The sequence below is a fragment of the Symsagittifera roscoffensis genome, chromosome 2, assembly GCF_963678635.1.
Source record: "Symsagittifera roscoffensis chromosome 2, txSymRosc1.1, whole genome shotgun sequence".
Taxonomy (NCBI): domain Eukaryota; kingdom Metazoa; phylum Xenacoelomorpha; order Acoela; family Convolutidae; genus Symsagittifera; species Symsagittifera roscoffensis.
The window spans coordinates 39866891-39891669 of record NC_087063.1 but is presented as its reverse complement, the minus strand read 5'-3'; the positions used below and the strand labels follow the sequence as shown (position 1 = coordinate 39891669).

Sequence of the window (24779 nt, the reverse complement as noted above, 5' to 3'; positions counted from 1 at the left end):
TTGAGGATCAGTCTGGGATTTAGAAGCTGACTGTTTTAGGCTCAGTCATGGAAATATGTCACCTAGTTAATTGCGGAACAAATTCTTGCTCGGTTCTATTATGCTTGGATAAAATTAGACCTTCCGTTAGAGAGTTTCCTTTCAGGAGTGTGTTTGTAATTGGAAATTGTAAACTCAATCAGATGGGTTCGAATTCTTGACGTCAAAAGTCTGTTCATTTATTCCATCTTTGTTTGACGTCATCGGTGCGTTAATTTAAAATCATTTCCTCTATATTTCAACTTATTGCTGTTTCAATTCGAACAAAATGGTCTACTAAAGCTACTTCAATGATGAAGATAAAGTAGTTTTCTCATTATTTACTATCTAGTGCTAAATGAAAAAATGATCAAGTCAGCTGAATTTCGTATTTTATTCAGTCCAACATTTCGCGTTCCTTTTCAGTTTATACAATGGGTATTGACTTGTTAATTGTTTAGTTTAGCCATACGCTTGTCTGAAAGTTTCATCGTTGGTTTCAATTTTTTGCAATACAGTTGTCAAACAGTCTACTTAATGCATGGCTGTCCCTCGAATGAGCCTAAATCACCCCAATTTTGACCCGTTTGCCCAATGTTTGAATGTTTATATCAACATCTGAGGTCGTGTTTTTCGATATTGTCTTCAAAATGAGTTAAACATATGAAGTCTTCGTTTTTCGACCTTAAAATTTTCTAGTGGCTTCCAATTTCTGTGGTCTCAATTTCTGCCTGCTAGCTTGCTATGTAATGTTTTTATGGTATCACAAGTGGTGCGAAGCTCCGCTGCGCCTATATGTTAAGTAATCTTTTTTTCCCAAAAGTTTTGAACTAACAAATCTCTCACCGTGCCGCCAAGGTGTCCCAATTAGTTGCCTTCAATTTTGTCGAAAATACCAAGTCGCAATTCCCTTGTTTTGTTCTTATCAAATTAGTTCATGTACAGGTTCCCCATAAATCTAAAATTTTAATCTTGTATGGCTGCCTAATAATACCGGGGACGCAGAATTGTTGGGAAGTTGTTGGCGCGTCCCAACCGTTGAGGATCAGTCTGGGATTTAGAAGCTGACTGTTTTAGGTACAGTCATGGAAATATGTCACCTAGTTAATTGCGGAACAAATTTCTTGCTCGGTTCTGTTTTGCTTGCATAAAATTAGACCTTCCGTTAGAGAGTTTCCTTTCAAGAGTGTGTTTGTAATTGGAAATTGTAAACTCAATCAGTTGGGTTCGAATTCTTGACATCAAAAGTCTGTTCATTTATTCCATCTTTGTTTGACGTCATCGGTGCGATAATTTAAAATCATTTCCTCTATATTTCAACCTATTGCTCTGTTTCAATTCGAACAAAATGGTCTACTAAAGCTACTTCAATGATGAAGATAAATTGGTTTTCTCATTATTTCCGATCTAGTGCTAAATGAAAAAATGATTAAGTCAGCTGAATTTCGTATTTTATTCAGTCCAACATTTCGCGTTCCTTTTCAGTTTATACAATGGACATTGACTTGTTGATTGTTTAGTTTAGCCATACGCTTGTCTGAAAGTTTCATCGTTGGTTTCAATTTTTTGCAATACAGTTGTCAAACAGTCTACTTAATGCATGGCTGTCCCTCAAATGAGCCTAAATCACCCCAATTTTGACCCGTTTGCCCAATGTTTGAATGTTTATATCAACATCTGAGGTTGTGTTTTTCGAGATTGTCTTGAAAATGAGTTAAACATATGAAGTCCTCGTTTTTCGACCTTAAAATTTTCTAGTGGCTTCCAATTTCTGTGGTCTCAATTTATGTCTGCTAGCTTGCTATGTAATGTTTTCTTGGTATCACAAGTGGTGCGAAGCTCCGCTGCGCCTATGGTTTCGCAATTCCCTTATTTTGTTCTTATCAATTAAGTTCATGTATAGGTTCCGCATAAGTCTAAAATTTTTATATTTTATGGCTGCCCAATAATACCGGGGATGCAGAATTGTTGGGAAGTTGTTGGCGCGCCCCAACCGTTGAGGATCAGTCTGGGATTTAGAAGCTGACTGTTTTAGGCTCAGTCATGGAAATATGTCACCTAGTTAATTGCGGAACACATTCTTGCTCGGTTCTATTATGCTTGCATAAAATTAGACCTTCCGTTAAAGAGTTTGCTTTCAGGAGTGTGTTTGTATTTGGAAATTGTAAACTCAATCAGTTGGGTTCGAATTCTTGACATCAAAAGTCTGTTCATTTATTTCATCTTTGTTTGACGTCATCGGTGCAATAATTTAAAATCATTTCCTCTATATTTCAACTTATTGCTGTTTCAATTCGAACAAAATGGTCTACTAAAGCTACTTCAATGATGAAGATAAATTGTTTTCTCATTATTTCCGATCTAGTGCTAAATGAAAAAATGATTAAGTCAGCTGAATTTCGTATTTTCTTCAGTCCAACATTTCGCGTTCCTTTTCAGTTTATACAATGGGCATTGACTTGTTAATTGTTTAGTTTAGCCATACGCTTGTCTGAAAGTTTCATCGTTGGTTTCAATTTTTTGCAATTCAGTTGTCAAACAGTCTACTTAATGCATGGCTGTCCCTCAAATGAGCCTAAATCACCCCAATTTTGACCCGTTTGCCCAATGTTTGAATGTTTATATCAACATCTGAGGTTGTGTTTTTCGAGATTGTCTTCAAAATGAGTTAAACATATGAAGTCTTCGTTTTTCGACCTTAAAATTTTCTAGTGGCTTCCAATTTCTGTGGTCCCAATTTCTGCCTGCTGGCTTGCTATGTAATGTTTTTATGGTATCACAAGTGGTGCGAAGCTCCGCTGCGCCTATATGTTAAGTAATCTTTTTTTCCCAAAAGTTTTGAACTAACAAATCCCTCACCGTGCCGCCAAGGTGTCCCAATTAGATGCCTTCAAATTTGTCGAAAATACCTAGTCGCAATTCCCTTGTTTTGTTCTTATCAAATAAGTTCATGTACAGGTTCCCCATAAATCTAAAATTTTAATCTTGTATGGCTGCCTAATAATACCGGGGACGCCGAATTGTTGGTAATTTGTTGGCGCGTCCCAACCGTTGAGGATCAATCTGGGATTTAGAAGCTGACTGTTTTAGGCTCAGTCATGGAAATATGTCACCTAGTTAATTGCGGAACAAATTCTTGCTCGGTTCTATTATGCTTGCATTAAATTAGACCTTCCGTTAGAGAGTTTGCTTTCTGGAGTGCGTTTGTATTTGGAAATTGTAAACTCAATCAGTTGGGTTCGAGTTCTTGATGTCAAAAGTCTGTTCATTTATTCCATCTTTGTTTGACGTCATCGGTGCGTTAATTTAAAATCATTTCCTCTATATTTCAACTTATTGCTGTTTCAATTCGAACAAAATGGTCTACTAAAGCTTCTTTAATGATGAAGATAAATTAGTTTTCTCATTATTTACTATCTAGTGCTAAATGAAAAAATGATTAAGTAAGCTGAATTTCGTATTTTATTCAGTCCAACATTTCGCGTTCCTTTTCAGTTTATACAATGGGCATTGTTTTGTTAATTGTTTAGTTTAGCCATACGCTTGTCTGAAAGTTTCATCGTTGGTTTCAATTTTTTGCAATTCAGTTGTCAAACAGTCTACTTAATGCATGGCTGTCCATCAAATGAGCCTAAATCACCCCAATTTTGACCCGTTTGCCCAATGTTTGAATGTTTATATCAACATCTGAGGTTGTGTTTTTCGAGATTGTCTTCAAAATGAGTTAAACATATGAAGTCTTTGTTTTTCGACCTTAAAATTTTCTAGTGGCTTCCAATTTCTGTGGTCTCAATTTCTGCCTGCTAGCTTGCTATGTAATGTTTTCATGGTATCACAAGTGGTGCGAAGCTCTGCTGCGCCAATGTGTTAAGTAATCTTTTTTCCCAAAAGTTTTGAACTAACAAATCCCTCACCGTGCCGCCAAGGTGTCCCAATTAGACGCCTTCAAATTTGTCGAAAATGCCAAGTCGCAATTACCTTATTTTTTTCTTATCAAATAAGTTCATGTATAGGTTCCGCATAAGTCTAAAATTTTTATCTTGTATGGCTGCCCAATAATACCGGGGATGCAGAATTGCTGGGAAGTTGTTGGCGCGTCCCAGCCGTTGAGGATCAGTCTGGGATTTAGAAGCTGACTGTTTTAGGCTCAGTCATGGAAATATGTCACCTAGTTAATTGCGGAACAAATTCTTGCTCGGTTCTATTATGCTTGCATAAAATTAGACCTTCCGTTAGAGATTTTGCTTTCTGGAGTGCGTTTGTTTTTGGAAATTGTAAACTCAATCAGTTGGGTTCGAATTCTTGATGTCAAAAGTCTGTTCATTTATTCCATCTTTGTTTGACGTCATCGGTGCGTTAATTTAAAATCATTTCCTCTATATTTCAACTTATTGCTCTGTTTCAATTCGAACAAAATGGTCTACTAAAGCTTCTTTAATGATGAAGATAAATTAGTTTTCTCATTATTTACTATCTAGTGCTAAATGAAAAAATGATCAAGTCAGCTGAATTTCGTATTTTTTTCAGTCCAACATTTCGCGTTCCTTTTCAGTTTATACAATGGGCATTGACTTGTTAATTGTTTAGTTTAGCCATACGCTTGTCTGAAAGTTCCATCGTTGGTTTCAATTTTTTGCAATACAGTTGTCAAACAGTCTACTTAATGCATGGCTGTCCCTCAAATGAGCCTAAATCACCCCAATTTTGACCCGTTTGCCCAATGTTTGAATGTTTATATCAACATCTCAGGTTGTGTTTTTCGAGATTGTCTGCAAAATGAGTTAAACATATAAAGTCTTCGTTTTTCGACCTTAAAGTTTTCTAGTGGCTTCCAATTTCTGTGGTCTCAATTTCTGCCTGCTGGCTTGCTATGTAATGTTTTTATGGTATCACAAGTGGTGCGAAGCTCCGCTGCGCCTATATGTTAAGTAATCTTTTTTTCCCAAAAGTTTTGAACTAACAAATCCCTCACCGTGCCGCCAAGGTGTCCCAATTAGATGCCTTCAAATTTGTCAAAAATACCAAGTCGCAATTCCCTTGTTTTGTTCTTATCAAATAAGTTCATGTACAGGTTCCCCATAAATCGAAAATTTTAATCTTGTATGGCTGCCTAATAATACCGGGGACGCAGAATTGTTGGTAAGTTGTTGGCGCGTCCCAACCGTTGAGGATCAGTCTGGGATTTAGAAGCTGACTGATTCAGGTACAGTCATGGAAATATGTCACCTAGTTAATTGCGGAACAAATTCTTGCTCGGTTCTATTTTGCTTGCATAAAATTCGACCTTCCGTTAGAGAGTTTTCTTTCAGGAGTGTGTTTGTAATTGGAAATTGTAAACTCAATTAGTTGGGTTCGTATTCTTGACGTCAAAAGTCTGTTCATTTATTCCATCTTTGTTTGACGTCACCGGTGCGATAATTTAAAATCATTTCCTCTATATTTCAACTTATTGCTCTGTTTCAATTTGAACAAAATGGTCTACTAAAGCTACTTCAATGATGAAGATAAATTGGTTTTCTCATTATTTCCGATCTAGTGCTAAATGAAAAAATGATTAAGTCAGCTGAATTTCGTATTTTATTCAGTCCAACATTTTGCGTTCCTTTTCAGTTTATACAATGGGCATTGTTTTGTTAATTGTTTAGTTTAGCCATACGCTTGTCTGAAAGTTTCATCGTTGGTTTCGATTTTTTGCAATACAGTTGTCAAACAGTCTACTTAATGCATGGCTGTCCCTCAAATGAGCCTAAATCACCCCAATTTTGACCCGTTTGCCCAATTTTTGAATGTTTATATCAACATCTGAGGTTGTTTTTCGAGGTTGTCTTCAAAATGAGTCAAACATATGAAGTATTCGTTTTTCGAACTTAAAATTTTCTAGTGGTCTCAATTTCTGCCCGCTAGCTTGCTATGTAATGTTTTTATGGTATCACAAGTGGTGCGAAGCTCCGCTGCGCCTATGTGTTAAGTAATCTTTTTTCCCAAAAGTTTTGAACTAACAAATCCCTCACCGTGCCGCCAAGGTGTCCCAATTAGACGCCTTCAAATTTGTCGAAATTGCCAAGTCGCAATTCCCTTGTTTTGTTCTTATCAAATAAGTTCATGTACAGGTTCCCCATAAATCTAAAATTTTAATCTTGTATGGCTGCCTAATAATACCGGGGACGCAGAATTGTTGGTAAGTTGTTGGCGCGTCCCAACCGTTGAGGATCAGTCTGGGATTTAGAAGCTTACTGATTCAGGTACAGTCATGGAAATATGTCACCTAGTTAATTGCGGAACAAATTCTTGCTCGGTTCTATTTTGCTTGCAAAATTAGACCTTCCGTTAGAGAGTTTTCTTTCAGGAGTGTGTTTGTAATTGGAAATTGTAAACTCAATTAGTTGGGTTCGTATTCTTGACGTCAAAAGTCTGTTCATTATTCCATCTTTGTTTGACGTCATCGGTGCGATAATTTAAAATCATTTCCTCTATATTTCAACTTATTGCTCTGTTTCAATTTGAACAAAATGGTCTACTAAAGCTACTTCAATGATGAAGATAAATTGGTTTTCTCATTATTTCCGATCTAGTGCTAAATGAAAAAATGATTAAGTAAGCTGAATTTCGTATTTTATTCAGTCCAACATTTCGCGTTCCTTTTCAGTTTATACAATGGGCATTGTTTTGTTAATTGTTTAGTTTAGCCATACGCTTGTCTGAAAGTTTCATCGTTGGTTTCAATTTTTTGCAATTCAGTTGTCAAACAGTCTACTTAATGCATGGCTGTCCCTCAAATGAGCCTGAATCACCCCAATTTTGACCCGTTTGCCCAATGTTTGAATGTTTATATCAACATCTGAGGTTGTGTTTTTCGAGATTGTCTTCAAAATGAGTTAAACATATGAAGTCTTCGTTTTTCGACCTTAAAATTTTCTAGTGGCTTCCAATTTCTGTGGTCTCAATTTCTGCCTGCTAGCTTGCTATGTAATGTTTTCATGGTATCACAAGTGGTGCGAAGCTCTGCTGCGCCAATGTGTTAAGTAATCTTTTTTCCCAAAAGTTTTGAACTAACAAATCCCTCACCGTGCCGCCAAGGTGTCCCAATTAGACGCCTTCAAATTTGTCGAAAATGCCAAGTCGCAATTACCTTATTTTTTTCTTATCAAATAAGTTCATGTATAGGTTCCGCATAAGTCTAAAATTTTTATCTTGTATGGCTGCCCAATAATACCGGGGATGCAGAATTGCTGGGAAGTTGTTGGCGCGTCCCAGCCGTTGAGGATCAGTCTGGGATTTAGAAGCTGACTGTTTTAGGCTCAGTCATGGAAATATGTCACCTAGTTAATTGCGGAACAAATTCTTGCTCGGTTCTATTATGCTTGCGTAAAATAAGACCTTCCGTTAGAGATTTTGCTTTCTGGAGTGCGTTTGTATTTGGAAATTGTAAACTCAATCAGTTGGGTTCGAAGTCTTGACATGAAAAGTCTGTTCATTGGTTCCATCTTTGTTTGACGTCATCGGTGCAATAATTTAAAATCATTTCCCCTATGTTTCAACTTAGTGCTGTGTTTCAATTCGAACAAAATGGTCTAGTAAAGCTACTTCAATGATGAAGATAAATTGGTTTTCTCATTATTTCCGATCTAGCGCTAAATGAAAAAATGATTAAGTCAGCTGAAATTCGTATTTTATTCAGTCCAACATTTCGCGTTCCTTTTCAGTTAATACTATGGGCATTGACTTGTTAATTGTTTAGTTTAGCCATACGCTTGTTTGAAATTTTCATCGTTGGTTTCAATTTTTTGCAATACAGTTGTCAAACAGTCTACTTACTGCATGGCTGTCCCTCAAATGAGCCTAAATCACCCCAATTTTGACTAGTTTGCCAAATGTTTGAATGTTTATATCAACATCTGAGGTTGTGTTTTTCGAGGTTGTCTTCAAAATGAGTCAAACATATGAAGTATTCGTTTTTCGACCTTAAAATTTTCTAGTGGCTTCCAATTTCTGTGGTCTCAATTTCTGCCTGCTAGCTTGCTATGTAATGTTTTCATGGTATCACAAGTGGTGCGAAGCTCTGCTGCGCCAATGTGTTAAGTAATCTTTTTTCCCAAAAGTTTTGAACTAACAAATCCCTCACCGTGCCGCCAAGGTGTCCCAATTAGACGCCTTCAAATTTGTCGAAAATGCCAAGTCGCAATTACCTTATTTTTTTCTTATCAAATAAGTTCATGTATAGGTTCCGCATAAGTCTAAAATTTTTATCTTGTATGGCTGCCCAATAATACCGGGGATGCAGAATTGCTGGGAAGTTGTTGGCGCGTCCCAGCCGTTGAGGATCAGTCTGGGATTTAGAAGCTGACTGTTTTAGGCTCAGTCATGGAAATATGTCACCTAGTTAATTGCGGAACAAATTCTTGCTCGGTTCTATTATGCTTGCATAAAATTAGACCTTCCGTTAGAGATTTTGCTTTCTGGAGTGCGTTTGTATTTGGAAATTGTAAACTCAATCAGTTGGGTTCGAAGTCTTGACATGAAAAGTCTGTTCATTGATTCCATCTTTGTTTGACGTCATCGGTGCAATAATTTAAAATCATTTCCCCTATGTTTCAACTTAGTGCTGTGTTTCAATTCGAACAAAATGGTCTAGTAAAGCTACTTCAATGATGAAGATAAATTGGTTTTCTCATTATTTCCGATCTAGTGCTAAATGAAAAAATGATTAAGTCAGCTGAAATTCGTATTTTATTCAGTCCAACATTTCGCGTTCCTTTTCAGTTAATACTATGGGCATTGACTTGTTAATTGTTTAGTTTAGCCATACGCTTGTTTGAAGTTTTCATCGTTGGTTTCAATTTTTTGCAATACAGTTGTCAAACAGTCTACTTACTGCATGGCTGTCCCTCAAATGAGCCTAAATCACCCCAATTTTGACTAGTTTGCCAAATGTTTGAATGTTTATATCAACATCTGAGGTTGTGTTTTTCGAGGTTGTCTTCAAAATGAGTCAAACATATGAAGTATTCGTTTTTCGACCTTAAAATTTTCTAGTGGTCTCAATTTCTGCCCGCTAGCTTGCTATATAATGTTTTTATGGTATCACAAGTGGTGCGAAGCTCCGCTGCGCCTATGTGTTAAGTAATCTTTTTCCCAAAAGTTTTGAACTAACAAATCCCTCACCGTGCCGCCAAGGTGTCCCAATTAGACGCCTTCAAATTTGTCGAAATTGCCAAGTCGCAATTCCCTTATTTTGTTCTTATCAAATAAGTTCATGTATAGGTTCCCCATAAATCTAAAATTTTTATCTTGTATGGCTGCCCAATAATACCGGGGACGCAGAATTGTTGGGAAGTTGTTGGCGCGTGCCAACTGTTGAGGATCAGTCTGGGATTTAGAAGCTGACTGTTTTAGGTTCAGTCTTGGAAATATGTCACCTAGTTAATTGCGGAACAAATTTCTTGCTCGGTTCTATTATGCTTGGATAAAATTAGACCTTCCGTTAGAGAGTTTCCTTTCAGGAGTGTGTTTGTAATTGGAAATTGTAAACTCAATCAGTTGGGTTCGAATTCTTGACGTCAAAAGTCTGTTCATTTATTCCATCTTTGTTTGACGTCATCGGTGCGATAATTTAAAATCATTTCCTGTATATTTCAACTTATTGCTGTGTTTCAATTCGAACAAAATGGTCCACTAAAGCTACTTCAATGATGAAGATAAATTGTTTTCTCATTATTTCCGATCTAGTGCTAAATGAAAAAATGATTAAGTCAGCTGAAATTCGTATTTTATTCAGTCCAACATTTCGCGTTCCTTTTCAGTTTATACAATGGGCATTGACTTGCTAATTGTTTAGTTTAGCCATACGCTTGTTTGAAAGTTTCATCGTTGGCTTCAGTTTTTTGCAATACAGTTGTCAAACAGTCTACTTAATGCATGGCTGTCCCTCAAATGAGCCTAAATCGCCCCAATTTTGACCCGTTTGCCCAGTCGCAGCCGGAAGAAAATAATTTTTCAAGGAGTCACTCCCAAGTAGGTCTCGGCAGCAGTCACTCGTCAATCTCCGAAGCGGAAAGCGACTTAGATGACTCAGCATCTGTCGGAGGCGCCAGCTCGTGCAATATTCCTTCCCGTTTCGGGCCAAGACTAGCACCCATCGGTGCACCTGCCGAGGAATCAGTGAGTATGGTTGACTCGATCCCTGGCGCTTCAGAAGCGGGTACAAATGAAACAGTAGAAGTGAAACTAGGACGTCTGAAAGTACTCGAAGAAAAGCAAGAAGATTTGAATTCAAGCTTGTTGAACCTCACATCACACTTTGCTCAGGTTCAGTTTAGACTGAAACAGATTATTAATGCTCCACCTCATCTGAAACAAGACTTGTTGGCCGAATTGGAGGAATTTGCAGGAAAGGGGTGTGTAGATACAAGACAAGGTTAGGCTATTACTGGTTTTAATGACTTTGTTGTACAAACCGTAACAGCTCATTAAACAGCTATATATCGTATCAGATTTCATGAAATTTTCCATCATCAATCAAATCTAGTCAAATGCAAATATATTTAATCATTTTTGGTTCCTGTTCATTAAAAATGGTATATTGTATGCGACCCGAAGATCAATCTGGAGCAATTTCTATGCGGTACTTGAGCTATTTTTTCATTCGCAAGTAATGATTGTTTCAGTTATGAAAAGTAAGGAAAGCTTGGCGTCATCAACAAAGAGCGAAGAAGAAATATCAGCCGCGGAACATGAGGCTAAACTGGCTGAACAAAAGAGAAAACAGCAGGAGTTGATAGGAGGTAAATATGGTCCAAGTTTGGGTTTGTTGGGGATCGATTTACATTTCTGCTTTTCCCATGATCGCGAAGTGTTAAAAGAAAAGGCTCAATCAAAGTCTTCGGTGTAAACGAACGAAGTGATAATTTCCGTTTTTTTTTAATTAGAAGATTTCTCGAGTTGTGACTTTGATTTTTTTCGAGTTCAATTTATATTCATTTGCTAAATGGAAGACGCAAAAGTGGACTGTTCAATCAGAGTTTTCAGCTGAAAAAAGTTTGCCTAAGTGAACATTCCATCCCCCCCCAAAAAAAAATTGACCAAGTGAACTTTATCAACCTCAACCAAATAAAAAGACGATTTTGACGAAATTTTGTCGAAACAACTTTTGACGGAATTTATGGGTGCTTAAAATTTTAGCACAACTAATATCGTGTAATTTTGTGAAATTTGGTTCCAAAATTTAGCCACAAAAACGACGTTTTTCGGATTCGTTTGTGTCAATCAAAAATTAGTCAGTCGGTGTTGGTTGAAAAACAGAAGACATTTTTTGAAGGAATTTTGTCGAAGCAACTTTTGACGGAATTTATGGGTGGAATTTTTTTTGATCAATCGAAAAATATTGTTTTCCTGAGCTGAAAACTAAAAAGATTTTTTTTAACCTGCGGGCGGTGTTATTTTGTTAAGTTATTGAATGGGGGTTAAAAGATTGCCAGTTTGAGACAATAAACGCGATCTAAATTATCCGGACAAAACGAATAAAAATTGATATTTAAAAGACGTTTTTCTGAAGTTGGATTGACTTCAGACAAAAAAATGATGAAGACAAAACTTGCTGAGAATTTCGGCAGAATTAATATTGTGTAATTTTGCGAAATTTGGTTCCAAAATTTAACCACAAAAAGACTTCTTACATAGCCTAACAAAACAACAGAAGGGTATGATCTCCAAAAATTGTGGCTTGATATTTAAATTTTGTTTTGAAATAAACAATTGGTGCTCTATAGTAAAATGGACATTTCTTGGCTATCAAACTAAAATAAATTTAATTATACAAAACAGACGATTATAGTTTTCTTGCATTTTGTTAAGCTATATAAGAGCCTCACTTTGATAAATTTTTGCCAGCAATTGAACCAATAGTTTTGGTGTAATTTTAATTGACTAAATAATCCGAAAATGGTCGTTTGAAGGGTTAAATTTTGCAACCCAATTTCGCAAAACAAATTACACCATTTTTATTTTGCTGAATGCTGAAATTCTAAGCTAGTTTTTTTCTTGAGCACTTTTTGTCTAAAGTCTGACCAATGTGAGACAAGCTCGTTTAAAGTTTCAAGTTTTAATCGTTTTGTACGGATAATTTAGAGAAAATCAACACTGTACAGTGCTGATTTAAATTATCCGGACAAAACGAACAAAACTTGAATTTTCAAACGCGTTTTTCTCAAATTGGGAAATTAATATGGTGCAATTTTTTCGCCGAAATTCTCAACCATAATTTTACCCCAAAAATGGGTCATTTTGCCTTTTTTCAATTAATCAAGAATTACACTGAAATTATTTTATTAATTGATGAGAAAATTATGTCACAAGAAGCCTCCTACATAGCCCAACAAAGTTTAAGAAGAGTTAAATCTCCAAAAATCAGTATAAGAGAAAAAGTTTTTACTTGATAGTCAATAAATGTGATTTTTACTATTTAAAACCCAGAATCTCTGTTTAAAAACAAATTGTAAACAATTTGCGCAAATTTTTGGAGATTTAACCCTTCTTAAAGTTTGTTGGGCTATGTAGGAGGCTTCTTGTGATATAATTTTCTCATCAATTAATAATGTTATTTCAGTGTAATTCTTGATTAATTGAAAAAAGGCAAAATGACCCATTTTTGGGGTAAAATTTTGGTTGAGAATTTCGGCGAAAAAATTGCACCATATTAATTTCCCAATTTGAGAAAAACGCGTTTGAAAATTCAAGTTTTGTTTGTTTTGTCCGGATAATTTTAATCATTAAATCAGCACTGTATAAGCGATCAAATATTTACTCGTCTTATTATTTCTTCCCTCAAAAACACTGCATTTTGATTGGTTGAAAATTCGCATCGCTCGAAAATTTGCTAAAAAACTAAATCAAGTGAACGTTATCCCCCCTAAATCAATTTATGGGGGGGGGGATTGTTCACATGGTCCAAAAAGTTAACTCTTCCCCCACTTTTGTCTCATTGGCTTAATTTTATGAAAAGTTAGTGAAGATCAAAGAGCTTAAACGTATTATATTGTTTTCTGCGAAATTCGAAAGTGGAAAAATATTCAAAAAGAATATATTTGTTTTCCTTGATTTAATTGATTTTTTTTCAAATTTCTGTTGGCTATGTATAAGTTTCTGAATTGGGAGCTCATTAAGATTTCATATTCCGCCTGAATAAATGGTCTATATTTTGAAAAACCAGAAAACAATTAATATATTATTGGTAGAGTTGAAAGAACAGCTGCAGGAACTGGAGACTTTTGCATATGAAAGTGGCCAGGGCGAGCTGCCACAGTCGGTGTTGGTTGAAAAACAGAAGGCGATGATAGACCAGCTGAGGAGCAGACTCAACATCAACTTGGACGACTTTGAAAACCTCACCACCGAACAACTCAAGACAATCGTCGACTCATCTCTTCAACGGTGCCATTATTTTATCATAAGTACTCCTTCCTTGCCTTTAATGTGAGGAGTGCGCTTGTTGTACATTGCAAACAGGATGAAAGCTTGAATAAAAGTATGTAACTTTGACCGAAATGGAAAAAAATGGTTTGATTTAGATGCAAATAGAAGCATGAACATAATCTGTCAAAAGAGTTTGAATAGCATGAAGCTTACATCACCGATTGAAGATTACAACTAAATAGAATCCGGCAAATTTGTGGCAACACTTGTGTCCTTTTGATCAAATTTATATTCACGTGATACTTTTTTTTCGTTCACATCAATTTTGTTCATTGTATTTTTTATTATTTGCACCGTTTTTTGAATTATCTTTGCTGTTCAGGATTATCAACCCGGCCAAAGCGAAGGAGGATCTTCTGTTCCAGCTGCAGTCCCAGATCAGCGACCTGGAGAGGTTCATCGACTTCCTGATGGTGGAGGGCAGTGTGGCCCCAGTGGGCAACCAGGCCCTCTGTGCCTGCAACAAGAAGTGTCCAGTCCATCTGGCAGACGCCTCCTCCTCCAGCCAGTGTCAGGGACACCACTCGAGTGGCACCGAGACTGTAAACAGTGCAAAGGCCAAATTTTTTGCTCGCAACAGTTAGTTGATTTCATTGATTGAACGCTCAATTCACTTTCTTCCTTTGGGCCTTTTATGGCCTTCTACGTGTTTGTTTGAAGCAAACAAGCGGTAGTTCAATAAGAAGTAATTCAAAGAATATCCCAATTTGTTTCCATGTTTTAATATTAGTACCGAACATCCTCGCTCGCAACATCAGATGTATTTTGAAATCAATATTACTGCCTCTAAACAGCTAGAGAACTAGTGAGTCGTTTTACCTGTTCATTTCAGAATCGAAGAACAAACAAGACGCAAGTACGTCAAACGAAGAACAGAACGAGCAAAAGAGGGAGACATACAACACGGTCAAGAAAACAATGTACCTGATCCAGATGTATCTTTTGGCCAATATGGGATGTGTGGGTGGGAACCACTTGAAGAGTGGCAAAACAACTTCCAGGAAGCAAGACGGAGAGTTGAGATCTGAGAAAGAGGAGTTTGAACACATGTTTAAAACGAAACTGAACAAACTAGCAAGGACCGTTGACTTCATCATTGAGAAAAACACTGAGTGAGTCTGCATTTTGGTAATTTGTCAAAAATCGTCGAATTGATCGCGTTTTTTATCTGGGTAAATTTTTCTGGCTTCCCAAATACATATAAAATTTTACTATTTTTAAGTTTCAATTTTTGAGTAATTAATGATACGTTTTCTAGATCCTGTGCGGACACGGACTATTTATCCGACTCCTCAGACACGCCTGCTGTGTTGGTAAATGCAGAATTGGTCAAGTCAGTGAGGAGAAACCTAGTCATATGCCTCAAGGATCTCCTCCAATTCTCCAGCATTCCTACCTCCGACAATGAATTGTCGGGAAAAGCGGGGGCAGTGTCCCCCTTCAACTGTTTCAGCGGCCGCTCAGCTAGGCTCCGGAAGACGAGCTCAGCAGTGGCAGCTGCACATATATGGCAACTGTTTCTCAGTTACTATGAGATCAAAAACGGAAACGACTACGTCCATACTCCAGCTAGAAAGCTGAATGACGCTTTCAGGCTGGATACGTTTTCGCCCGCAGCTAGTAGTTCCACTGCTATGTCATCAAGCAGTGGGGCATCGTATATGGGGAGACCAGCTGTAACTGCAAAGCAGACAATTCTGGCCGCCATCCACGACATAGTGTCTACTCACGAACCACTGAGACGAAACTACGACTCCCAGTTTAAAGCGTTCGTCTGTCGTGGGTTGAATGAGAAGCGACTGGCGCTTTGGTTCAGACTTGTGTTGAGAACGCAGGAAATTGTCGACCAGTTCTACACTAGCTGGACATACATGAGCAAAGCTTACTTTGACGACATCACTAAACTGTTGGAAAAATTCGGCCAGCATAACTTTACACTCCCTGTTAATATGGCTGTGAAGCCGATTCGCAATATCAAAGATGCTTTTTGAAATCATCGAAGTCAAATATTTGAATGAAATTTACAGAGTAGAGTTATTTAGTTACTTGTTTGTGCTCAAAGTTTAATTTTGTAGTTAAAAATTGATTGTTGTACAAACGCATGAAAGGTGTAGGTGTTCTAATGTCAGCTGTCTTGTATATACAATTGTGTTGATTGTGGGTTTTTTCAAAATGTCGCCGAGTGTATGCGAAATTCTTATATTTTTTGTCTAGAGAATTCTGAATATTTGGGTTTTAATTTATGATACAGTTAGAAATTGTATATTTGGTATTTTGTCTGGGACATTTTCTGATGTAAATTCGCTTAAATCTACTTAATGTTACGCTACATTCTCTAAATTATGTTCTTGGAAACTTTTTTTTTTCTTAAAAACAAGCAAATGAGCAGAATGTGGAAGCGAAGTGCGCGGAGTAATAAATAATAATAATAAATTGTTTGCAAATTAGATTCCATTACAACCGTTACTACATTTACAACCATTACATCCGTTACTACATTTACAACCAAACGAAATCTCATTGCGAGAACGCCGTGGAACTATGCAGCCCGTTTTATGGCGCCTATGATCCTGCTATGATTTCTGTTTTTTTTTGTAATATCGATAGTTAATCAAGAAATCAAAAAAAAAGATTTAATGAGAAAAAAAATTTTAAAGCGAAAAATTTTAACCGATTTTTTTTACTACCCTTTGATTGCACAGGTATCTGCCTAGCTAAAACTCTTATTCAAAATTGTATTCAAATTTTTCTCAGTTACAGCTTCCTGGACAATGGCCGATATGCACTCGTTTCTCAAAACCTTACATAGTAACTTTAATAATTTATAGATATGTAATTCCTTTACGAAGTATATTTTCCGTTTTTGTCTCAGTTCTTCGGTGCTTTCTTTTCTTCTCTTAAAACAAATAATTTTTATAAGCCGTTTAGTTTTAAGTTCAATTTTTTTCTAATTTCGTTTTGTCTGTTGACGGATAAGCCAAAATCCCATTCTGTAAAATGGGTTTCACATAAGCGTTATATGCTTTCATTAGTTGATCTTTACCTAACACTTTGCTCAGCCTGTAATACATCCCACAAAACCTCGACAATTTATTTTCAATTTTTTTAATATGATCAGCAAAGGAAAGCTTAGAGTCAATTTGAACACCTCTACGATTGTTTTTCTTCAATAATTATTACATTCATTTTTACATCTGATTTTCCGCCGCTCTTCTTAGATAGTATAATTGTTTTTGTTTTATCATCATTTAAGGTCAGCTTGTTTCTTTCTAGCCTAGCCAACTTGCTGTTTTTTCCAATGCTTTCTGGGTTTTATGACAGGGAAGTTGTAGACAATCTTGTCTTGATTGACCCAAGTTTAAATTTTGACCTAATTTGCAAATTGAATCAAAGAGAAATTAATCTTGAAATTCAAATAGCTTTAACCTCATATTTTTTTCGAATTACGAAATTTAAATAAAATCTCTTCAAACACCTTTTTTTCAGTTTTTTTTAAATGTTCTCCAAGCTTCCGTTTGCTATTTTTATATAGCTATTTTGAAAGAACATTAATTAAGCAAGTCCCATCGCAAAACAAATTTGTGCATGAAAATGCAAAATTTTTGATTTCCTGAATTGCATTCATTCACATAGGTTCGAAAAATTTTTGCTGTAAAACAGTAAATTGCAGAAATGTTTTCCGGTTTTCGAAGAAAAATGGAAAGCTTATGCTTGATGTGATTTTTATTTAGTCAAATTTCTGTGCTCGAGATAAAAAAAATTCTATCAAAAAAAAGTTATACCCCATTGAAGATAGCAATTCACGTCTTACAAAGATTTTGTTTTCAATTTTTTTTGTAAAATTCCGGGGAATGGAAAATTTTTTAATTTGGCTATGCTCTGGTAACTCGATGATTTATTTGTGCGTGTTGCATTATCGCGCACTACAAAATTGTTCCAAATTGAGTTGAGGCAAGCAAATCTGTTGTTCAAATTTTCTCATATTTTTACAGTGGTTGTTTAATAATGTCCAAAAAGTATGATTTCCCAAATAATTTTTTTACCAATAACTATCCGATAATCAAGGTCGGAACATTCAGGGTGTCGCCCTGAAATAGAGCAGGAGTGTTAAAATTTCAGAACGGCACAGCCTTTTCTGCATCGTAAGCAATGGATGTAACGGCCATTTTATACACAGCTCAACCAATTAGAAATCAATTTTTTTAATTAAATTATCTGATCCAGAGAAAATGCATTAGGAAATGTGTTTGGTTTTTTTTGCATTTTCTTCATGAGCGGTTATAATAACTCACTATCAATTTTTTATACTATCAATTACTCACAAAGTTGCAAATATTTGCCTCAGTAAAGATGTCAGATAATTGTGTGATTTTATCCTTACAATTTTCGAATTTTTGGGTCCAGTATTGTTCTTCTTTCTCAGTTGAAATTTTCATTCTGCGATTGAATAACCCTGATGTCCAGAGACCTCACTGATTGCTAGACGCTTTGCTGGAATGCTGAACAATTGCATGTTAGAACAAGGATAAACGGTTACTGTGCAAGTAGCACAATGTTCCGACCTGTCTTAAAAATTACAATTTTTTTTTCAAATAAGTCGTTTTTTTTCGGTGTGGTGTGATAAAGGAACCTGAGCGGAAAATCGAGCTTAGGCATTTTCGTCAGTCATTGTAAAATATGCAAGTTAAAAAACAATTTTTAAAACAAATAACAAAAAAAATTGAAAAAAAAAATCAAATTTTCAACCAAAGGATGAAGCTAAAAACTCAAAAACTAATTTCATTTAGCGTAAATAAGCTAATGGAAGCCTGCTCACTCGCTCGAAATTAGACGAAAAATCAAAAATTTCAAACCGTTTTTTTTCGAATTGCGAATCACGACTGAAAGGGGGGCTTTAATATGATATATCACTCAACCCTGTCCGATGATTATTTGTGGTGGGTGATTTTGCGTGGAAAACAAAAAAGAAAAAATACTAAAACCCGAATAGAAAGTTCCTCCCCATTTTCAATTATTTGAGAATATTTGATTAACTGCCTGGTTCGCAGTGAGAAGCAAGACCGACCACGTAGATAAGGTATAAAACTTCGAACGTAATTGCAAAAAAAATCGATCCAATTCTGACAAAAAAGATCAGCAGAAAAGTTTCTATCGAACAATTCGAAGAAAATAAGTAGAAACTTCATGATTGGATGAAGGTAGTTCAGACTCATACAGAATTGTTGTTTTTTCCAGCAAAATTTTAAATTTTTTTCCGGCTTAAATCTAACTTTTCTAGTCTTTTACTTGCTTTATTGTCCCTTGCCCAATTAACTGTTAGGTAGGTTTTTAGTTTCTATTGAAGCTCGATTTTTTAAATCAATATCCAAGGTGAGCTCAAAATTGAGGCAAAACTGAGCTGCTTGTAGTCTCAGCAGAGGGTTGAGTTGTAGCATTCCTAACAGACTTTTATCATTCTTTCAACTCATGAAATTTCTGATTCAATTTTCGAAGCGGGGCTCAAACTAAGATCTGAGTGCGAAAACAAAATGTTCGAAGATGCAATAATTCGTATGATTCTTTCAATCGCTGAAATTTAAACTCGCGGTAATCAAGGTTAAAGGAAACTGATAATTTCAGCTATTTACATTTTAAGGTTCATGAGGTAACATCAAATTGGCTTAATTCTACTCAAAAAGTAATTAAATTTTGTTGAATTGTAGAGGGTCAAAGAAATGCTAAGAGGCATTGAGACCGTGAGATCGTATATTCGGCCAAAATAAGCTGATATTAAAAGTAACATAAAAGTTTTTGGGCTCTACCCTTTTCCCCGCTTATGCATTTTTCATATATTTAGCAAGGGTGTTGAAACCCGTTACAAAACTCTTTCTGTAAAGAACCTTGCTTACAAGTTTTGCTAGTGAAAGTTTTACATGGTTTCAGCTTGCTTATACTCAATTAAAATCTAGCCAACCATTCAACGCATCTGGTGTAGATGCAAAAAACCTTGTAGGAACGGTAAAAACTCGTGATTTGAATCCGGCAATGCGCTTTTTTCTTTGCAACAAAAAGTTTTCTGCTTTATCGGACTATCGCCCATCTGCAAACTTGTGTCGGCTTAGTACCCGTAGGATTTGCTCATTTCGAAGGTTCAGCTTTCTTATTCCGGGAATGGAAAATTATTAATTTGGCTATGCTCTGGTAACTCGATGATTTATTTGTGCGTGTTGCATTATCGCGCACTACAAAATTGTTCCAAATTGAGTTTCAAAAAAAAAGTTCAAAAATTTCGGATTTTCAAGAGTTTCGGATTTTCAAAAAAAGTTCGAAAATTTTGACGACCTTTTACCTTTTTTTTTTAGGTCGACCAAATTGATTTTTCGAGCTTTCCAAAAGCACTGTTTTGCCACTATTTTGGTTAAATTTTCTGCGCCGTAGGCAAATTTTTGCAAAAAACAATCAGAAAGCCGTTTTTGGGCACTTTTTGAAAAATTTTGACAAAAAAAATCGCGTTTACAGTAAAGTTTACAGTATCTTATAAAATTAAAGCAAAACATTTTCTAGCTAAACTTGAATTCATGTCGTATGTATTTTTAGCCTATATATTTAACCTTAACTACCCACAGGTCACATGTACAGCAACACATGTTTTTCAAAACATACAACAGGTACTTATGTTCACGAGAATTTTCACCCTTAAGGTAAAAATTTAATGTTGTTGCCCAATGATATAGAAGTATGCTAATAATTATTTCAACACATTGACAAGCTTTTGGCTCTGGATTCAAGTATTGGCGCCGTTCTTGCTTTCCAGGCGCAAGTCCAGATCTCTCTACAAAAAGGAGTTTTGTTTGTGTTGGTCTGCGAACCACTGGCCCAGCACTGTTTAGGCGCTTAGTCTGGAGAATAAGGAAGCGAACTTGTTGTTCTCTTTTCATATACACAGTGCTCTAGAAATTTTCTTCGTGCTGTTTAAAAAGATCTGCAAAACCTTTGAGAAAGATGGAACCAGTTCAAATCAGGTATTTATTTTATCCTTTTATATTCTTGATGAACCATCTCAGTAAAATACTTAGAACTAATTTATCATGATCCATAACTAACACTTACAAAAATTTGTAGGGCTGAAACTATTTATAGTTTCGACCAGAGCAGAAAAAATTCAACTTAGCAAACAGTTGCTCTTCCTCAGAACAAATCTTCATATCTACGACTACGAGATATAAGAGTCAGATTAAGTTCGGTATTACGCAAAGAAATTGCACGAATCTAACCGGCCGAAAATAAGATAGCGCGACGATCAGACGGTGTACTTTATCTGAAATTACTCTATGAGTGAGCCACCCCGGAATTAAACTCATCTGGCGCGACCAAGAGTCTCGAACAGACCTCTACAAATTTAGGTTTAGTAAATACAAAATAGAAATAAGATCAAAAATAAATAACAAAATATTAAACAGTATTGAAAACTTATCTCCACGTCTCAATAAGTCTACTAAAGCCAAACGAGTAATCAAGCGTACACCAGGTCAAAAACCGAACAATGGACCGAGTTTCTAGGTCGTGAAACGAAAAATCAGACTGCAACGATTAATTTTCTTAAAAAATTATCAAGGCAGTACATTTTCATTCACTAATTTGAGTTAAAATACTTGAAGCAGTAAGATTCTGTTCCAAGATGTGTATCTCTCAATGATGTTGTTTAGTAATAATTTAATCCCAAACCGATTTAGACCAGTCGTTTGTTCTAACAAATCAGCAGAAACTTTGAAAACGTCGCAATTTAAAAATTAATTGAATAAAAAATACAAAAAACTATTATGTAAATTTTTTGAAATTAGTTTTTGTCAAAATCATAAAGAGTTCCCTGCTTCTCAAGGATTGATGTCTTCTTTAACTTTGCTTCTTTGTTTCTTCGCCTAAAACATAGCAGAAAATCACTCAAAAAACCAATCTCGTTTTAACTTGTAGAGCCTATCCTTGTTTCAATTCAACCTTAAAATTCAACCTTAAAATTCAACTTTAAAATCTTACCTAGCGTACCGAAACGCTAGGTAAGATTAACGTTCACTGAATAGAACTTAACCACTCGAGAAAGTGTAAAATCATGCTACCGAATTGACATAATCTCTCTCCAACCCGTCGTTACACGCAAATCTATGTAAGGATTATGTAAGAACTAAAAGTTTAGGGAATAAACAACCTAACCCTTAGAGTTTGCACCCATCCTTCAAATGTCAAGAGATAAATTAGGAAACAAACTAACAATAATAATCCATAACTATTTAATTAGAGAAGAAAGATAGCATCTTGTAATTACACCGCTTAAACAAAAGATAGGATACATCAGATTAGAAAAAAAGAAGGCAATAATCGCAAAACAAAAACAAATAATTAGGTCAAAATTTTTCAGAACACGAAACGTAGTTTCGAAATCTGACTCGATAAAAATACAAGAAATTCAAACCTTCGAGGTTTAATCCACAACAAAAACAACACCAGTGGACAATCAAAAAAAAATTTCAGAATCTGAATCCGCAATTGCATCATCCATAAGAGGCATAGGGAACAAACAACCTAACCCTTAGAATTTGCAGCCATGCTTCTAACACTTATGTCAAGAGATAAATTAGGAAACAAACAAACAATAATATTCCATAACTATTTAATTAGAGAATAAAGATGCGATCTTGTAATTACACCGCTTAAACAAAAGATAGGATATGTCAGATTAAAAAAAAACAAAAAAGAGGCAATAATCGTAAAACAAAAACAAATAATTAGTTCAAAATTGTCCAGAACACGAAACGTAGTTTCGTAATCTGACTCGATAACACAATACCAGAATTTCAAAACCTTCTACAAAAATAAACTAAGAGACAAAAAAAAATTCAGAATCTGAATCCGCAATTGCATCATCCTTAAGAGGCAAACGCAGAATAGAAAATTCAAATATTTGCTAACCAGTAAAACTCTTTAATTGGAATCAACCAATACGGCATATTGAAAAGTATATTATTTGTAATCTTGCACAAAAAATGATTCAATACGACGATAAATTTGAAATTTTGGCCATGACTCTATCCTCTCCTTTAGAATTAACCCACAAGGCGATCCCGCTAGAGGACAAGTACAACTGCCATAATTTAATCGTAAAGTCGTTCCAAAAAGGAAATTGCCCATGTAAACATTACTTTCCTGAAGTAAAAACAAAAACACAAATTATCGATCACTACCTACCAGGCGTCGGTTATATAGCTTCACTTTATGGCATATTTACTATTGAAATTTTTCCGCCTTAATCATCAAATCAATCATCACACCGAATACAAACATATGATATAAAATTAGATTTCTCAAAAAATTTTACAGAACAAATTAAAAATTTTCAACACCAAAACTCACAAAGAGCAAACTCAATCTTCACAAATGATGTTTTCTTCATCAATTATAGTTATGTTTCTATATTAGAAACAAATTCAACATTTTATGTATCACCAGCACAAACATCTGAACACGCTATAGTAAGACCAAAATAAGACTTTCTTCACGATTTTTAGACTCAATATGTTAAACACTCACTGATAGTGAAATATCACAAATAATTAATGTTGATCTACAAAGAACCCTTCATTTTGGATTATTTTCAACACAATTTAGATCTTAATTCACAAGCAAGAAAAAATTTTAGACTACAAACAAACGACGAAACAACATTGGCAGACGAAACAGATTATGTATGGGAACCTGAATGGTCTCATGTTTTTTTAACATCACAAATGATATCTCAAGTGCAGCATTTGCAAATATTTCAGTACACAGAGACTACTTAAGAGTAAGTCCACTCACAACCACCTGATACCACACCTTTAAATTATAACGCAACTTTAAATGAAACGACACGCAACTATAGTTCAAATTCAACAATTAAAAAACACAAAAAAAGTTTCATGAAACCAGAAATCTAGCACAACAAAATATACAAACCCCATCAAGTTTTGTTAGCAAAGAAATAGTCGAAGCACTACCTTTAACGACATACTTCTTATTTTGACGCGAGTAGTTCCAGGGTGAGCGACTCATTAAAATAACCGAAACTAATAAAAACGCCTTTGCTAAAACCATTAACAACAATCACAACTAAAACTGATACCACTAACAAAATGCAGATTTAAATAAATGATTTAAAAAGATTTCTTAGAGCACAAGGAACAAAGCAGCAAAGATAGATGAAACTCGATGCCGTAATCTTAACCCTCATAGGATTTAAAGTAAGGAACCAACATCGCAGCAAATGTACCCATTGAACAAGAACAATGGCCATCTCGATGTTCAATTCAATACGAATCCAAGTCACTTAGCTCTCCACCCTGAAAAGTCAAACCCTATCTCTCTATTCGACGATTAATAGCTGAGAATGCACGTAGTCTCGCTCTACTTAACGATTCCTCCACTCAATCACGATACACGAAACCCACTTCTGAAATATGAGCAACTGTACTCCTTCTCTCTCAATGAAGACAACTATTCCACAACACGAGCAACTTTTTCTTTCTCTTACTTCACGCAACCACTGCTTCAAAAGAATCTAATCCAAAGAATCAAGAAACTTCTCAACATGCTTCACAACAACAAACTTAAAAATTATAGAACTATCTAAACCCCGGATGGGTGGAACCAGTTGTAAACAAGAATTAATTTCAACTATTTTATTCTTGATAAACCTCTGATTATCTCTGTAAAATACTTAGAACTAACCAATCTTGATCCATAACTAACACTTACAATAGTTGTTAAGGCTGAAACTATTTATAGTTTCAGCCAGAGCAGATTAATATTAACTTAGCAAACGGTTGCGTTTCCTCAGAACAGCTCTTGATATCTAGCCTCGCAAATACCAGTATATACTAGATTTATTGAGACTAGGAGCTATAAGAGTACGAATAAGATCGGTATAAGACTAAGAATTTGCACGAGTCTATGCGGGCGAAAATAAGATAGCGTGACGAACAGACGGTGTACTTTATCTGAAATTATGAGTGAGCCACCCCGGACTTAAACTCAAAGTCTTTAATTTAAAGTTTCTGCAGGTCCAAATGAGATTCAGAGTCCATGACATCTCTTTCCCTCAGCAGAGAATCTCTTTCATCAATTCTTCAATGCAAAACCAAACAAGTCTTTATTCTCGCTTTAGCGTCAGGATAAACCAGCTTGGTCTATTCTAAACCATTTTGCCTTTACTCAATCATTTCAATTGTTTTCTTTGATGCTCTTCGTCCAAAGATGTCTGATGGGACGGTCTTTGGTTTCTGGGA

General features: G+C 35.6%; 1 protein-coding gene across 1 annotated transcript; it reads left to right on the top strand.

Moving 5' to 3' along the window:
• Positions 1 to 9397: 9397 nt before the first annotated feature.
• Positions 9398 to 15844, top strand: LOC134840056 (RUN domain-containing protein 1-like). The gene is made up of 6 exons (XM_063855698.1): positions 9398 to 10432; positions 10683 to 10799; positions 13248 to 13443; positions 13808 to 14064; positions 14318 to 14597; positions 14744 to 15844. The coding sequence occupies exons 1-6, from the start codon at positions 9934 to 9936 to the stop codon at positions 15474 to 15476; spliced, it is 2082 nt and encodes a 693-aa protein (XP_063711768.1). The 5' UTR covers positions 9398 to 9933; the 3' UTR covers positions 15477 to 15844.
• Positions 15845 to 24779: the final 8935 nt, after the last annotated feature.